Here is an 18349-nt window from a genome sequence, read left to right on the forward strand (position 1 = left end):
GCGCTGTGTTCATTGAAAAAGCAATGAACACAGCAATGAAGTCAATGGATTCCATGTCTATGCATTTGCCAGACATGTCTTTGGTGTTAGCATTAAAAGCCTACCATGCATGCACACAGTGCACTACTTGCTCATGGTCCCATTCCCCCCCCCCCGTTTTGCCTGCAATAACCCTTAAAAATATAACTAAAGCACCTCCTAATGCTGTCTACAACATTTGCTTCTTTTAGATTCCTTTGTTCTGATCACAACTGCTAATTTTATGGACAACTGTGCAAAATGACCATTGGGGCAGCCATTTGTCAAGGCCACTGAGTCCAATGTTTTACACTTAGGCATGATCCTCCATACCCAAATATTAGGCCGTATCTTCCAGATACTATACGACAGGAAGGCTCAGCCAAGAGCCCCCTGGTCTGTGCACTGGTGCCCCTTGTAGTGTTTCTTGAGAGAGGGAGCAAACCTAGCCTCCCTTGGGAGGGAGTTCCACAGCCTGGGAGTGGCCACCAAAAAGGCCCTCTCTTGCATTGCCCCCAAACGTGTCTCTGATGGCGATGGTCTTGAAAGAAAGGGCTCTCCAGAAGATCTGAAGGACTGGGCAGGCTTGTATGAGAGAAGGCAGTCTTTCAGGTAGCCTGGTCCCAAGATGTATAGGGCTTTATAGGTCAACTAGCACTTTGAATCTGCCTGGAAACAGACCAATAGCGAGTGAAGCTGCTGTAACAAGGGAGTCACATGCTTCCTGTAACAGGCCCTGGTCAACTGTCTGGCCACAATATTCTGTACAATCGGAAGTTTCTGAACAGTTTTCAAAGGCAGTCCCATGTAGAGCATGTTACAGTAGTCACCTAGCTTGGTTATAAGTACTTCTGAGTCACGCCTGGCTGGACTTTTCCACCCAGACTCTCTAGTGTCGCTTTTGTGGTTTCCTTCTTTTGTCCTAGGTACCTCTGCCTGTTCTGGCTCTGTCTCCCAGCTGCCAGCCAGCCCACCACATGCTGACTGAGTGCACCCTCATTCTAGCCCTCTTTGGACAGAGTTATTGGCCCAAAGCCTTCCCTGCAATTCCTAAACAGGAATAGGGATACTTGCAAAATGACTTCCTGGAGTTTGGAGTTCCAAATTACCTGGTTGGCCTTGTTTTCAAAGTGGAACCAATGTACTGGGAATTATTTAGGGTAGATCAAATATTTTTCTCCCCCCAAGACTTATCCAGTGTTTCATATTTTTATGTCTGAATTTTGCGCATGCGATTTGTCACAACTTTCCACAACTCCAGTTTCATTAGCGTCTCCCCGCTCACCTCTACATCACCAATGTGAAGATGCATGGTGATAAAACACTTCAAAAACCAGTCTTGACATTACTCACACAACTGCATCCAGGTTCTTTTTTTAAGCCGCGTTTTACCCATGCTCATATGCACTTGTATGCATCAGTAAAACATCATAAAATAAACAAGCAAACTTGATGGGATAGTGTGTACAGTTGTATCAAGGATCCTTGGTGTGCTGCCTTACAAAAGGCGCATGAGCGTATGCGTGCAGTAGAATGCTGCACCAAAAGCATCTTGATGGGAGCGTTCATGAAAGCATGTCAAGACAAAACAATGAGGGAAGGTTACAACAGTTGAGATTGTTTAGCCTGGAGAAAAGGTGAGGAAGGAGAGAGATGATAGATGTGTACAAAATGATGCATGGTGTGGAGAATGTGGATAGGGAGACATTGTTCTCCCTCTCTCAAAATACTAGAACCTTTGCTGGGAGATTCAGGACAGATAAAAGGAAGGACTTCTTCACATAGCTAAATTTCACATAGTTAAACTTTGGAATTCCCTACCACCACTTTGGATGGCTTTAAAAAGGCACTGGGCAAATTCCTGGAGGAGAAGGCTATCAATGGCTACAAGTCCTGATGGCTCTGTGCTACCTCCAGTATCAGAGGCAGTCTGCCTATGTACACCAGTTGCTGGGGAACATGGGCAGGAGAGTGCTGTTGCACTCATGTTCTGCTTGTGGGTTCCTGATCGACAGCTGGTTGGCCACCACTGTATGAACAGAGTGCTGGACTAGATGGACCCTTGGTCTGATCCAGCATGCACTTCTTATGTTCTTAATTTACTTGTGTACACTGGTGACATAGGGGTGGGGAAGGGAGGTTTTATTTACTAATTTTTATTTTTAAACCCCTCCCTTTCCTCTCCAAAATGTTGCTTAAAGGGGCTTACAAAATATAAAAACATTAAGATGATAACTAATATTAATTTTTTTTAGTGTGCAATCCTAGGAGATGCCCATCAGCATCCGAACTTGGAGGCTGACGGGCATCCCATGCAGGGCAGGAGGAGTGCAGAGGCAATCGTCACCTCTGTGCTCCTCTCGCCCTGCATTTTCACTGGACAGGCAATCTTGCCCGTCTAGCTGGGGTTCTGCGAAGAGGGAGGGAAGGAGGCTGGGGCAGTCGGAGGATTCTTTGTAAGCTGCCCACCCTGGTCTCCTCCCCTACCCAACCACAGAACCACCCCCTGTCCCTCTTCTCCAAGCTCATGTCTGCAAGCTCATAGAGGCAGCCAGTACGGTTCTCCCCATGTCAGCTGTGAGGGGGCAGGGGAGAGGTGGGGAGCTCGGACCCCTGAGTCTGAGGTCGGAGCACTGGCCTCAGATCCAGGAATCCAAAATATCCTGTGGCCCCCCAGACTCTGTCTAGGGGCCATAGGATTGCTCCCTAATAAGCTAAAAGCAGTGATGAGCACAAACAACTTACAGTCAAGAAACCCCTCCAATGCAACAGCGGGGTCAAATGCTTGTTTAAGAAAGAAATGTCTTCACTTGCCAATAAAACACAGCTAAAGAAGAAGATGACCTAACCACTTGCGGTGGGGAGTCCCACATACGGGGCCAGGGCCAGCATTAAGGGTAGGCATGGTTGGGCACCTGCTGAGGGCCCACACCCCAGCAGGGGCCCATGGGCAAGCGCCCCCTGGAGCTGCTCCTCCTCTTCCCCGTTGCAGCTTGCTTGTCCACCTGTCTCTCGCTGTGGCCCAGACAATGGTGGTGGTGGTGAGGAGCAAGAGACGCGATGCATATTTGCTCCCGGGCTCTCTCCCTGCCAAGCAAGCAAGGGACAGCAATGATGGGAGACAGGACGAGGAGCAATAGCAGCTGGAGATGATGGTGGTGAGACGGTGGACTCACTGAGGGAGGGGGCCCATTTCGGGGGTCTTGTCCAAGGGACCTCCAAAAACTGGAGCTGGCAACATATGGGCTGCTGCTGACAAAACCCTCTCATGCGTTGCCACCAACCCAAGGCTGTCCCAAGGCGTTTTGCTGCCTGAGGCGAAGACCAAGATGGTGCCCCTTCCCATTTCATATACAAAAGCTGGACTGGCAGGTTAATCTGTGTTTAGTAGTGATGATGGGACAGCTTCCTCCACTGAACCTCAAGGCAGCAGGCTAACTTAGGGGGCGCAGAGCAGGCTGCCTGGCCCACAGCTCTCTCCTCCAGCACCTTGCTGCTGTCTCCCAGCCTCTGCCACCTGTGGTGACTGCTTCACTCTGCCTAATGGGAGGGCTGGGCCTGCACCAACCATGTCCCTGAAGGCAACGGCACACACGAAAGGAACGCCACAGCTGATGTTAAAGATGCAAAACAAAACATACAGAGGCCCAAGAAAACTGTGGCAAACCACACACAATACAACTTCAGGGTTAATTTGAGAAACTGCTTAGCTAAACTGGAATTCAGAAGGAACGTAATGTAGAGCAGGGCGAACTAGAGGAAGAATAAAGGAACAGAATCATCCCTAAATGGGAACTGAGAGTAACTGAACTCCCAAATATGGATGTTAAAATAAAGCACAAAGGGAACTGGGTACATACCCACAGCTGGTCGTCCTGACCGGCACTTTTCTTTACAAATGCACCATAGTACGTTGCAATATTCCGATGATGGGAATATTTTTTCAACATGTTGATTTCCAGTTTGATTTCTTCTTCCTCCTCCTGTGGAAAAAAGAAAGAAGAAAAAAAGGGGTGGGTGGGAAGATGAGATTGCAGGTTGTCAATATGCAGAGAGTATCTGGGTTCCACACAATCCTAAGCTGAGCCCAAGGAAAGGGTTCAGGGCAGTTCAGGGCAGTTGTCTTGTGCAGGTTGCATTCATTGCAACGGAGAACATCCTGGTGGATTATGCAAGGTGTGGAGAAAGTGGAAAGACTTCTTCTCCCCCATCCCAAGAGGCCACTTCCCATCACACTAGAAGCTTGCAACGCTCAATAAAGTTGACAGGCAGTAGATTCAGGACAGACCAAAGGCAGTCTGTCCTTCTTTTTCACACAATGCAGTATGCATTTATGGAATGTGCTGCCACAAAATGTGAAAGCCAGTGTGGTGTACAGGTCAGAGTGTTGGACTGTGACTCAGGAGTCCTGGGTTTGAGTCCCTACTCAGTTATGGAGCTCGTTGGGTGACTTCGGACCAGTCACTGCCTCTCAGCCTCACCTACCTCACAGCGTAGTTGTGAGGATCAAATGGAGAAGCAGAGGATCATGTATACTGCCTTGGGCTCCTTGGAGGAAAGGTGGGATATAAATGTAAGAAATAAACAAACAGCTTTAAAGTGGGATTAGACAAATGTCTGGAAAACAGGTCTATCAATTGCTTTTAGCCCAACAGCTAAATTGACTCTCCATGTTTGGAGGCATTCTAGCACTAAAAATCAGTTCCTGGGCTACAGCAGGAGGAGAGTTCTGTACGCCTTCATGTCCTTTTGTGGGCTTCCCGGAAATCTCTAGCTGTCCACCATTGGAAACAGGATGCTGGACTACATGGACCTTTGTTCTGATCCAGAGGGGCTGTTCTGACATTCTCCTTTGTTGCACTCAACACTTTTCTCAGATATTATCTGGTCTGTCAACAACATCAAGCAAGCTTTGATATGCCAAGGGGATGTTGCTTGCTTGATGTCATGTAAGTCATTTCTGGGTGCAGATGGGTGCTGTTGACATTGAGAAACCATTTCCAAACCCGCTCATATCTACATTTCAAAGCACACACCTTTAACCTCAAAGGAAAATAAAGTTCACATGATGGATAATTCCATGTCCTGATGACCCCTCCTCAAACATTACTTATCTTCTTCAGTTAAAAAAGAAGACTGTACACGTTGGAGAAGCAAAAATCATGCTTTGCTTCAGCCATAAATGCACAAAGTGGATTTAAGCACACCACTATTCAGAGATGGGTTTAGGCAGGGCCAGTATCAAGATCAAGTACCTGCTCAGGGCCCACACCCCAGCAGGTCCCACTGGCAAGAGCCCCCTGGATTTGCTCCTCCTCTTTGCCATTGCAAACTACTTGTTTACCTGCCTCTCGCTCTGGCCCAGACAATGGTGGTGGTGAGAATCACATCTGATGTTGGGAACAGGAAGACAGGGCTGATCCACCAACACAGTTCCTACAGGTGGCTTGATGACAAACCTTGATGGCCGAACTGCCCACCATCCCAGCAGTGTGCATGGTTCACAGCCTCCATTGGAAGCAGGGCTGATATCAAGGGTAGGCATGATAGGGCACCAGCCAAGGACCCACCCCTCAGCAGGGGCCCATTGACAAGAGCCCCCTTGGTTTGCTCCTGCTCTTTGCCACCACAAGCTACTTGTTCAGCTGCCTCTCGCTCTGGCCCAGACAACGGTGGTGGCGAGAAGGAAGAGTAGCAGATGCCCCAGCCTACTTGTTCCCTGGGTCCATAGGAACAACAATGAGGAGAAAGAGCAGGTGATGACAACAGTGGTGAGAAGGCAGAGAGGGGCCCACTGAGGGTGTCTTGCCCAGGGCCTCCCAAACACCTGGAGCTGGCACTGGATTTAGGGTCACGCAAACTAGGCAACAACCTGGGGCACCAGACCTGGGGGTGGGGGCAGCTGTCACAGGCTGCCCATAGTTAACCCTCCACAGCTGAAACAAATAGAATGGAATAGTTCCCCTTCACCTGTAAGGCCGGCAACAATGCCCTGCATGGCTGGTGTCATGTTAACCTTTTTAAAAAAAATTCCCAGGGAAAAAAAATTCCCAGGGAAATGGACAATGACACTGCCCATTCAACAAAGGGTGTCAGCGAGGGTGATCAGATCTGTGAGTGAAAATTTATCGTCTTATGTGGCAGGGATAAATTGTGCATGCAAATTATTCACTGAAGCTGTGACTAAAAAAAAAAGGTATCCAGAACCTGAACAAATGGTAAGGAGATCAAGTCACGCTACCAGTGCATCTAGCTCTGCGTTGTCTACATTAGTTGGTAGCAACTCCTCAGGTTTTCCGACAGGAGCCTTTCCTAGCTCTACCTGGAGACTGAACCTGGGGTGATCTGCATGCAGAACATGCTCTCTGCCAGTGAACTGTGGCCCTTCCTAGAGCGCCTTTTGGTCTAGGGCAGGAGTGGGCAACTTGCAGCCCTCCAAATGTTTTGCAAAACAAAAGAGAAAATATTCCCAGGTGCCAGAAAAAAAATTGATTATGCTCTATGCGTTTCAGAAAGGACTTTCCTTCCTCAGGAGCAGAAGCATTGGAAGGATTCTTTGCCACACATTTGGAGAAAGATAAGCAGCGCCTGAGGGAGGAAAGTCCTTTCCGAAATGCATTGGGCATAATTTAATTTTTTTTCAGTCACCTGAGAACATTTTTTGTTCCTGTTTTGGGACACATAAGTGCCTTCCCCTCTTGCTGTTTCTTCCAGATGTTTTGGCCTACAACTCCCATCTTCCCTCACTGTTTGCTATGCTGGCTAAGGCTGATGGGAGTTGTAGGCCAAAACATCTGGAGTGCCACCCTTGGTCTAGGGCCTGCCTTGCCATTAATATCGCAAACTCTCCCCCACCCCCTGCAAAACGGCAATTTAGCACTAAGAATACTGGGTATCCTGCAGGCTTGACTTGGTTGAAGCAAAGCATGCAACATACATAGAGGATATTTGAAATGCACCGCACAAAATGGGAAAGTATTATTATGAGACCACAGTGCCGAACACTGCATCTGCTTTCATCATGAATGCAGAAGTGCAAAGCAAGCAGACGCACCAACTTCGTGCACTGGTGTGTCTTGCCATCCTGATTACAACTGTTCCCCTTCAATAACGAGACTCTGATCTTGCCGAAAGTGCCCTGCCCACTTCACTCTATCATATAACAGGAAGCCTGGCTGGTAAGGGAAGAGGTTTGTGAAAACCACACGGACTGTCAGATCCACCAGAAGTTCCCATGCCCCTCCCAGAAATAAGACACCCAAATGGCTCTTCCTGACAGATGGACAGATCATCTCATGGTGACCACTGTAGCATCTGGCTTGTTGCCTGAGCAAGTCACAATAAAGCGGCTCGGGATCAAAGCTTAAGATGAATGGAGGGTGGGTGGGGGTGTCCCAGAACTGCTGAGCTGAGCCGTTGCCAGAGCCTTTGAACACAGCAAATGTGTTTTGCAGCCACTTAAAAGATGGAGGTGTCCAAAAAGAAAAGAAAAGAGAGAAGCCTTTTCATGGAGGATTTGTGGAGAGAGAAACCTGCCCAGATGGAATAGGGTTTGCAGAATCAGAGTGGAGCCAAGAGAGGCTTCATAGGATCATCAGATCCAGGGTACAATCAAAGGACTGCCTTCCTGGCCATTAAGATCGGCCTGAGAAGCCCTGCTTCATGCCCCACCAACTCTACTGGATGGAAACTGTAGACAGGGCTTTTTCAGTTGTGGCCTCCCATCTGTGGAACTACTTCCCCAGAAAGGTTTAACACAGATGTGCGGAACCTTAGGCCTGGGAGCCAAATGCAGCCCTCTGGGGTTCTCAAGATGGCCCCACCCCTTTTCCCCAACCACTGATTATTAGGTGTTTTCCTGGCTTTTGTGCAGGTCCTCTCCCCCACCTGAAAAGGTTGAAATGCCTCTCCTAAGCTTTGTTGCTGGCCTTAAGAGCTCTAAGCTAAACTATGCTGATATTTTTGGTCCCTCTCCCTTTGCCTTTGCCTCCACCCACCACTGGAATGTGGCCCCCGAGAGCTTCTCTGAAATGGCATACAGCCCTCAGCCTGAAAGAGGATCAACACCCACAGTTTAACAGAAGAACAGCAGAACCAAAGGCCTATGCAGTTTCACATCTTGTTTCCCACATGAGCCCTTCCCCACTGTGGTTGCCCAGCAACTGCCTCTGGTCCTAGGGGGAGCATACAATAGCCGTCATCAATGGCCATGGAGAGATTGCTCCTCTCTACATTTGTCTACCCACTTTTAAAGCCATCTAAGGTGGCAGCCTTCACCACATCTTCTGGCAGCAAAATCCACAGGTTAACTACGCCAGCGGTGTGCAGACCTCAAACCTGCAGGATCTACTGTTCTTAACCAGATCCGCCCAGCCAGGGTCAGGTGCAAAATAGTGGGGTGGAGAGATCATTAAGAATTAAGGAACAGGGTGCCTTTTTGTTTTCGGTACCAGAACTGAGTTCACAGCTCTCTCACACAGAAATACAGCAGTGGTTTCCTTCATGTTTGCAGCCTAATCTTTGGTGTGTGTGTGTGCTGGGGGTGGGGAAGAGACTTATTCTTGTTGCTATTGTGAAACAATTGGGAGTCAGAAACCTGGGCTGATCTACTGCAAATCATCACAGCTTTACCAGTAGATCGAAATCTACTTTCTACCCACCCCTGAAGTACACGTGTGCTTACTTTTGTCTGTCCTGAAACACCCACCACCCTTCAGTTTTATTGGATGACCCTGGGTTCTAATATTAGGAGAGAGGGAGAGAAACGTCCTGCTTCTCCACACCGTGTATATTCTATAAGACACCTGGCACCGTCTTTTATTACCTTTTTGGTGCCAGATGAAACCCTTTTTGTTTGCCTGACTTTTGAAGAGGCTGCCTGCTATATTCTCATGTGAGTTTCTGTTCTGGCTTGCCTCCGGCCTGGCAGGATCCAGCAGGGAGGGGAGAAGAGGGTTGTCTATGCGACAAAACAAATGTATAATAATAAAAGGGGTGTGTGTCTGTCTGTCCGCCCCTCAGTGCCATATGCCAAGACTGTGAAACCTAGACACCGGAAACTTGGCATGCGTACGAAGGGCACCCTAGGAGTGTGCTTCTCAGGGTTATTTTGTGTTTGAAATTAATTAATTAATTAGTTAATTAAAACTGAAATGTGTCCATGTGGTTGACGCCTGCAGTAACGTCTTCAGCAACTAGGAAAAGACTTTAATAAAATGTTGCTGTTGCTGCTGTTATTATTGTTGTTGTTATTATTGTTAGATCTTGACATTAAATCTTAGCTACAACCAGTCAGAAGGAGCAGCTCTGGGCTGGATAGTCTGACTCAAGAGAAGGCAGCTCAATTAATTGAGGGCGCAATCCTATGGCTGCAGGACAGCGGCTAGACGGCTATAGGATTGGTCGGTTCCCCGAGAACTGTCCTCCCCCCCGCCTTGTAGGCAGTGCAGATAGGCCCCGTGTTCCGTGCTCAGAAGAGCAGCATGGAGCGGGGGAAGCGGAGTGTTCCTGGGGGAGGGGCAGGAGCTTGGAAGTGCCGGTACAACACTTCCTATGTGTCGTCTGGCCACCCCACCCTGTGCTCCGAGGTCCCGCAGCTAGGCAGCTGAAATCGGCTATCTAGCCACGAATGCAGGGTAGCCAGAGCGTGGAGGAGACGTGCTCCTCTGCGCTCCTCCTTCCCTGCATTGGATAGGCATTCGGAGGTGGCCATCTATCCCCATAGGATTGCTCTCCCCTTTACTCCACTACCCAGGTGGTAGTTTTGTACAATAATTGGAACACCCCTTTATAAGTGGGGCAGCGGCAAGTAAAAAATGTTCCTCTCCCTCCTCTTTTTTATTTTTTTAAAGTGGGGGATAAAAAGCAACATTTGCATCTGCAACTTGTCCTCTCAGTCGCGCTGCCGCTGCGTCTGCAGTGGCCTAGATTTCGCCGAGCGAACGGCTGGCATGCGAGGGACAAGGATGTTATGAAAGCACAGCAGGGGCTGCTGCGAACTGACAGGAAATCTTCTACTTGCTATCTCTGGAAACAGATAATCGTGCCGAAATGAGCAGGAAGAGGCTGCGTTGCTTCATCATCATAGACCAGCAAAATATACACAATCGCCGCCTTCAATTGCCGGGCCCCAATTGTGCAAGCATGATTGAAAAACGGCACCAGGTGCCTGTCCATCCATCTTCCATGCTTTCGGAAAGGAAAGCACAGTGCAAAGAACTGCATTTATACAAGCAGATTGTTTTCTCCCATAAACAAGCCATCATTTTAACACCCGGGCTGGTTGTTTGATATGTTCCCATTGTAAGTTGTATTATCATTAATGAGCTAACCGTCAGCTCTGTTTATTGCGTAGACTCCTGAATGAGACGCGCCCTCAATGATTGCCCTCCCTTTCCGGGTGGGGGGGGGCGGGCTTCCAGTCAGTGCTGGCTCCAGGTTTTGGAGGGCCCTTGGGCAAGACACCCTCAATGGGCCCCTCCCTCCATGAGTCTCCCTTCTCACCATTGTCACCAGCTGCTCTCCTCCTCCTCCCTCCCATCATTGCTACCACTTGCTTGTTTGGCAGGCAGAGAGCCAGTCAGCAAGGACGCGGTGTCCTCTACTGCCCATAGTGACTCAGAGAGCTGGTCCACCTAGACCAGTATTGTCTACAATGACTGGTAGTGGCTCTTCAGGTTTTTCCCAGCACCACCCGGAGGTGCCGGGAATTGAACCTGGGACCTTCTGCTTGCAAAGCAGGTGCTGTACCATTGCATAATGGTCCTTCCTGTACATCCCTGCCACATCCTAGTTTCAGCACTGAAGCTTATTTCATTTAAGTGACGTGGTTAGAGACAGCACAGAAGTACACGTGTGTCTCTCTCCTGCCTCCCCGTCCCCCAGGGGGATTTTTCTTTAAAAAAGTTTAGCATGGGTCAACATATAAGTGTTCCAAGTATTATACTTTTAATCCATTGTGTTGAAAGCATAACACTTTGAACCCATCATTAGCAACTGCTCTGCTGATGAGCATCATCACTGAGTGGGGATTCGAACCCATCTCTCTTTAGTCTTAGCCTGTCAAGATTAAGTTCAGCATCTTTGCAGAGGCCTCTCAGAGTCAGATGAGGAAGGGTGTGAAGTGGTGGTGGTGGTGGGGACCAGAGCTTCAGGGAGACAGAGAAGAATATTTCCAGGTGCAAGATAACCAGATAGATCAAAGCCCAACCATTACCTCTCCCTCTGTGGGAACTCAGAAACTCATGAGTGGGGGGGGGGGCAGGGGAAGGTGGGTGTGACTGATACAAAGATCAGATGTCAGGTCAAGAGGGAGGAACAGCTTTGGGATGTAAGGCATTCTACAAGGTTGGCCCATCACAAGAAATCTCTAGGGGAAGAGCCTCCCTGAGGCCGGGACTGAAAAAGCCTCTCAGGTTCTGTACTGCAGACTAGTGCCAGATTTGCATCTCTCCTAACAGTTGTGCATCCATCAAAGACATCTTCAGGTAGTTTATGTAGTACTTTGTCAGTTTAATCAGAGATGTTAGTGGTAAGTTGCCATAAGATGACAAATTCTGTAACCTGAACCTGAGGTTGGACTGATGTTGGACTGATTGATCCACATAATAAAGGCTATTTACTTAGAGACTGCCTTCTTTGGTTGACTACAAACACACCGGGAGGGCTCGGCACTTGACATAGTCTGATGCTCTAGCCACTATATCACACTGGCTCTCAGTAAGAATGTGCAGCAGCCATTCAGTTGTATGGGAGAAAGATAGTTCCCAGGAAGAGGAACTAACACCCCTGGTGCCTCCAGTCATTAAGAATCAAGCAAGTTAACAACTGCATTATTAAGCCCTACCCCTTAATCTCCATAACCCCACCCCCTTCATCTACACAGCTCCACCCTAGGTTCCATTTCTTGGTTCAAGCTAAATAGTGTGATGGAAAGTTGAGAACTGCCTCTTTTATAGAAACTTGAGATAGACCCTTTTTTCCTTCTTCCAGAAAAGCTGAACAGTCTCCTTGCTCACCTCGGTCACGTTCATCACCTTGATCGCTGCTAGCTGCCCGGTTTTCACATGGCGACCCTGGGAAGGTGATAACAACAGAGCATAGGTAAATAAGCTCAGAATGCAGGCATAATTGTATGGAGTAATGACCTGTGTAAGCCACTGAATCGAATCAGTCATTTCAACAGACATCGTTATAAGCCAAGTTTTTAAAGCTGTTCGGCTGAACGAAAACAATTTGTAAGGCACCTGATAGCAAATCAATATTAAACCCCGAGGGTGATATACAACAATGTGGATAGCATGAGCAGATATAGGGATGTGGATATCTCCAAATCTACATCTGCTGCTTACATTCTGGCCTTCAAACAATATTCTGTACAGAGAGAGAGAGGCAGCTTTGTAATATACTGCAAAGAACAACCAGCAAATATTTCATGGATCTGATTAGTAAAATTGTTCTGCTAGGCCCAGGTGTTTTATTTGTTCGTTTGACAGGGGTCGTACCTCAGTGGAAAAGTACCTGCTTTGAATGCAGAAGGTTCCTGGTTCAATCCCCAGTGTCGCCAGCTAGGAAGGATTTCAGGGGCTCAAAAAGACCTCAGGTGGAAGGCTTCAATAGCTGCTGCCAATCGGAGCACAGATGACCCTGAGGACTAGCAGGTACTCCTCCAAAATCTTTCCCGCTACCTCATTCACTACCAGTACATTTGCTTTTATGTGTATAGAAAAATCCTTGCTCCTAGAGGAACAGTCTTCACCACTCCTTCAGTCCCCCAAACTATTTTTTTTCTGGAGTCACCTCTTTGCAGTGAAGGCTGGCAGCTCCAATTTTGGTGGGGCCATGGATCCATTCTGGGTTTTAGTCAGAACCAGCCAGCACTCTAAAGGAGCTGTCCAAGGTACTGAACCTATTTGGGGGATAGGGTTGGAGGTGACTCCAGAAAATACTGGCTAGACTTATTGGCCAGATGGACTAATGCTCTGACTCAATACAGGGCAGCTTCATATGGTCAGATAACGAGGGGCCTGAAAAACCACTTAACTCCAAATCCTATGAGCGTAGGAAACCGCCTTATGCCAGGTCAGACATTATTGCCCCACCTAGTCCAGTGTTGTCTGTTCTGACTGGCTGCAGCTTTCCAGGGTCACAGACAGAGGTCTTTCTGTGCACATCCCTACACTTAGGGATGTACAAGAATTTCGTTCCTGTTCGCAAATCACGCAAACATGCCCCTTTCGCAAACCCGAATGCAAATATGAGCAGGAATGTAATTCTCAGGAGTTTTTCACAATTTCCTGAACTTTATGTCCATGTTCAGAAGTGCGCACTTATGCAAGCGCATGCCTTGAAAAATGTAAACTTGCGCAACTGCGTAAACTTGCATTCCCCTCCTCCCCAAAGCTACATTTTCATGCTTTAGCCTATAGGAAAAATGCACATTTTTGATCAGAAAAAATGCACATTTTTGGGGGGGGGGAGGAAAGAAGCTCACATTTGGGAACACAAACTGAGCTTCGATGAGGAATTTGGAGAATTTCAACAAGTTCAGACATCACATGTTCTCCCATTCCTACCATCACCTTCTACTCATTTATTTATTTATTTATTTACACTGCTCAGGGCTGCAATACTTGATGGGGCACCTCTCTTGACATGAACCTACCTATACTGTATGCTCAGCGTCCAAAGTCCTCCTCCAAGGGAGGCTCAGAAGGCGGCGACAAGAGAGGGGGCCTTCTTAGTGGTGGCCCCCCAACTGTGGAATGATTTCCCTGACGAGGCCCACCTGGCACCCACATTGTTACCTTTTTGGCACCAGGCTAAGACTTATCTCTTTTCTCAGGCATTGGGCAGTATATGATGAGTTCTTAATTAGTCCTGGATATGTCTTTTATGGCTGTCTGCTCAGTTTTAGATATATGTTGTCTTTGTGTATAGGGTTTGTTTGTGTGTTTTAGGTAAATGGTTTTAAAACTTTTACACTGTATTTTAATGGTTTTTTTAAACTGTAATTTAATGTTTAATGTTTTTAATATTTGTAAACTACCCACAGAGTCTCGTTATTCAGCGGTACAGAAATGTAATAAATAAGCATCAATAATAATTTTATTTAAAATACTTTGAGGCCATCATTAATGTTAGAAACTTAAATCTACCATAGGTTATTTTAACTGGAGATGCCAGGGATTGAACCTGGGACCTTTTGCATATGCAAAGCATGTGCTTTACCATGAGCTACCTCCTTCCTATGCAGCCTCTAACCTCAAACCACCAGATTCTATCCAAGCTCCACCTCCAGACAACCAGATTCTACCCATCTGTTCAGGCTCCAGTTGCTGGCCCCATGCAGGGAGCCACACCACTTGGCAACTCAAAGTCCTTCTAGTTTGGCTGATGCCCTAACTTATTGTGATGTATTTTTGTGCTTATCATCAGCTGCTTTGGAGGCCTGTTGCCAAGCAGAAAGGCAGGATAAATGTATTTTGGATCAAATAAAATACAAATAACTTAGCCCTAAGAATGAGACGCTGCATTTTTCCTGCTTGCCATTCAAAATCAATAACCAGGGAGGAAGTGCTAATTCTCCCCACATTTGAATACATTAATTTATTATTTAAATGGTGCAAAATCTTTTAAAGAAATTATCGTTGGCTTTCAACAAAGTTGCAGTAAGGAACTGACAATCTGGGACCTGGATGAAGGCATAGATTAGCCTTCCCTAACCTGGTGCCCTGCAGATGTGTTGGACAACAACTCCCAGCATGCCCCAGCCAGCTATGCTGGCTGCGGGATGTTAGGAGTTGTAGTCCAACACATCTGCAGGGCACCAGGTTGGGGAAGGCTGGTATAGACCACTGTAGAAGGAGACCTTACCCTTATATGGGGCAAAGATAGGTTGTCAACTCTAATTAAATTCTGTACCCTATATGTTCTCTGCAATCCCGGGAGAGAGGGTGCTGTTGCACTCATGTCCTGCTTGTGGGTTTCCTGTGGGCAGCTGGTTGTGTGAACAGAATTCTGAATCAGATGGACTTTGGTCTGATCCAGCAGGGCTCTTCTTATATTCTTGAGCTTCAGGAGGATAGTGAGATGGAGTGTTTGCCAGGGCTCCAATGCTGTAATGGCCCCAGGAGTGTAACCAAGTCACCTGTAGTTTTAGAAGGGCCTAGAGTTCCATTATGCTAGGCTTAGGTTCATTATAAGTGCAATTTCCTTGCTAGTGGGCCTCTGAGCAAGTGAGATGAGTCAAAGGTTGATAGCGCGGCCTCAGCATATTCCATGCTAATGAACACTAGTATCTTATCAGGGCCTAGGATGTGCCTGAGAAGTGAGGCTCTGTTTATGTCGAGTACAGGTGTCTGTGCTGGGAAAGTTCTGATTGTTTTCCCTCTGAACAAGCACTGCTAGCCTATGCTGGGGAAGTTGCAGATGAATGCTAATTAACGCTGGCTGCTATCATGCTGCCTCACTGCTGACATGTATGGTATAAAACCCATTGTACCCCATGGCTCGTGGTTCAGAGAAGCTGTCTGATCCAACCATGAGGTACGCCTGTGTGCTGTAAGTACTCAATAAAGGCTCCTTGTAAGCAAACCTGGGTCTGGCTTATCAGTATCTCGGCACCTCCAAACCTTAGCAGCCCACGGCTGGGGCATACAAATGCTCAGAAAGGGCTCACTGCCTTGACGCCACCACCAAAACCGCTGCCCGATTTGGGGCAATTCCTCCCTCCCTCCCTGCACCTCATCCTGCATTGTTCAGGAGGGCTCCCCTAAAACTTCTGAGATGCTTTTCAAGGGATGTAGACAGCTGGGGTGGGGGGTGGAGGAGATAGGCGCAGTGGTGCAGTGGACCCAGGACTGGGGTTTTTGAATTAGCAGGGATGCTGACATCTTCTGCCACTCCCCTCAGGCTTCATGACTTCCTGTGAGCTTAGTTGCAATCCTCACAGTAGCAGGGGGATGGATATTCCCAGCAACACTATATTGTTCCATGTTGTAATGCAAAATATTCTGAGATGGCTTGGTCCTGAATGGGCAAGTAAGACCCATATGCTTTACAGACAACTTCTCCTGGTGGAGATGAAAACTGCTAGAACTGGTTTGTTGAGGTGGATCAATGCAGCTGCCTCAAGGTTTGGACTCTCCTGGGGCGGGGGCTATGGGGACCGTCACGATGAGTACCTGAGCTTCAAATTTCGCCACTGCACCACTGAGAAGGCAATGGGAAATTTCCCTTCCATGAACTTCCTTCCATTGTAGGCTCTTTTTGGCACCAGGTGAAGATCTTTTGATTTCCCCAGGCATTTTTGTTTTTCAGTTTCAGTTTTAAAGCTGGTATTGTATTTTAACTCTTTGTGCAATGGCTAGGTTCTATCTGGTTACTATTTCCATTTTCTGTACTGTTGTTTTAAAGTTTCACATTTTTATACCATATTTTATCATCTAATTTTTATGGTTTAAATGGTTGTAAACTGCCCAGCTATTGGGTGATACAGAAATGTAATAAAGAAATATATTACATTCACTTAATTTAGGATCTGAGCCAATCCACTCTGGGTTTCAGTCAGAACCAGCCAGAACTCTAAAGGAGCTATCCAAGGAGCTGGACCCAATCTCCAAAATAGCACCAGAACCTTGGAGAGCTCCTTCAGAGTCCTAGCTGGTTCTGGCTGAAACCCAGAATGGATTCACAGCCCCATCGGAATCAGAGCCACCAGCCTCCACTGATCTGAGCTGAGGTGTTGCATACAGCCAGGCACACACAGTCACAGACACCCGCCCCCCCTGAAGGTTACTGACTGTGGATCTCGCCGACGTGAGTGCTATCCCAGACGGAGGCTTGCTCTTGGTTTGCATCCAGCTGACGTCAGTCGCCACAACTTTGCTTCCTTCAACTGCTCTCATTCCTTTGTAGGAGGGCATTGTTTGCAAATGTTTCCAGGCATTGAAAGCTTTACAGTATAGCATGAAGCCCTTCCAGACAAGCTGGCACCCTCATTTAACCCCCAAACTTTGCCTGGAATGTAATACTCTTGTGGGTTTCTCTGGCCGGTTAAGATCTAGAGTCACTGATTCACCTGAGAAGAAGTGTGCTCACTTACGCAGAGCCCAGTTCTATTGGATCACTGCTCACCAAAGAGGCTAGATCAGATCCCTCCCTCCATCCTAAGCCCAGCTGGCAGGGGCAGCCCAAGACATTTTGCTGCCTGAGGCAATGACAAGAAAGCTGACTGGAGCTGCAGACGATTCTGTCTTAACACTGATGATTCTTAAACACTTATGATTCTGTCTTAGCATCCTCCACAGTACCTGAAGACAGCAGGCTAACTTCGGAGGTGCACAGCAGATCACAAGGCACACACTTCTGCCCTCCCACACCTTGCTGCCATCTCCCAGCATCTGCGCCTGAGGCGACTGCTTCACTCTGCCTAATGGTAGGGCCGGCCCTGCCTGCTAGCAGAGGCTTTCTTAGCCTTTTCAGACTCTGATTTAGCTGTTCTCACTAGATGGGCCTCTGAGACTGTTTAGCTCACTCGGCTTTCTGGGGTGGTGATGGTGGTTGAGAGGCCCTTGGACATGGTGAATCCATGACCTCTCCCCTCCCTGCCCCACCCACCATCCTGCCCCTGTCTCTCCCTCTCCTTCTTCTTCCAGAGGTTGGAGCTCAAACCTTGAGAGAGGGAGCCACCACAGAGCTTTCTGTGGTGGCTGGGGGGGGGGGCGGTGGGGGGCGGTGGGAAAAGCCCACTTGGATTTCTCCCTGTGAGATTGTAGCTCTGTGTGTAGTCTCAGAGGGGGAAATCTTCAGCATCCTATGGTCCCTCAAACACTGTCTGAGTGTATTCTTTGACGGGATTGAAAAAAATGGGTGGAAATTAAACATGATATATTGGCTATCAACAAGGCTACGTTGTTGATGGGACCGATAGGAATAATTACTGAGAAATTACTTGTGAGCAGTTCAGAGGTTTGTGGCTGGTTTCAGTTCAGGAACGGGCAGAGAGAAAACTTGAAACACACAAACACACATGCCAGATTCGATAGCAATAAATGGCCAATTTCTCAAAGATTACACCACTTTAAGCCAGAGCAAATACTTTACATCAGCAGTCCCCAACCTTTTTGGCACCAGGGACCGGTCTCGTGGAAGACAATTTTTCCACGGGGGTGTGTGTGTGTGTGTTTCGCTGGTGGGAAATGTTTTTCCCAATTTATATATACGGTGGGCGGGGGGGGGGGGGGAGTGTGTTATGTATTCCCCAGTTCTGAAAGGTAAGGAGTTTCAGGGGCACATTTACTGGATTTTGCTTTGGATAAGAGATCACTGG

At 47.7% G+C, this 18349-nt stretch overlaps 1 protein-coding gene across 1 annotated transcript in view; it reads right to left on the reverse strand.

Annotated features, from left to right (window-relative positions):
* NRK (Nik related kinase) overlaps nt 1-18349 on the reverse strand; it is a 138309-nt gene that overhangs the window by 88820 nt on the left and 31140 nt on the right. Inside the window, exons 3-4 of the mRNA XM_084813733.1 lie at nt 12036-12092; nt 3879-4001 (exon numbers count right to left, since the gene is read on the reverse strand). Coding sequence (XP_084669859.1) covers nt 3879-4001; nt 12036-12092 — 180 coding nt within the window. The remainder of the gene's footprint in view (nt 1-3878; nt 4002-12035; nt 12093-18349) is intronic.

This window comes from Heloderma suspectum, chromosome 9 (genome assembly GCF_057233095.1).
Source record: "Heloderma suspectum isolate Gila_16-S chromosome 9, 16-S_ref, whole genome shotgun sequence".
Taxonomy (NCBI): domain Eukaryota; kingdom Metazoa; phylum Chordata; class Lepidosauria; order Squamata; family Helodermatidae; genus Heloderma; species Heloderma suspectum.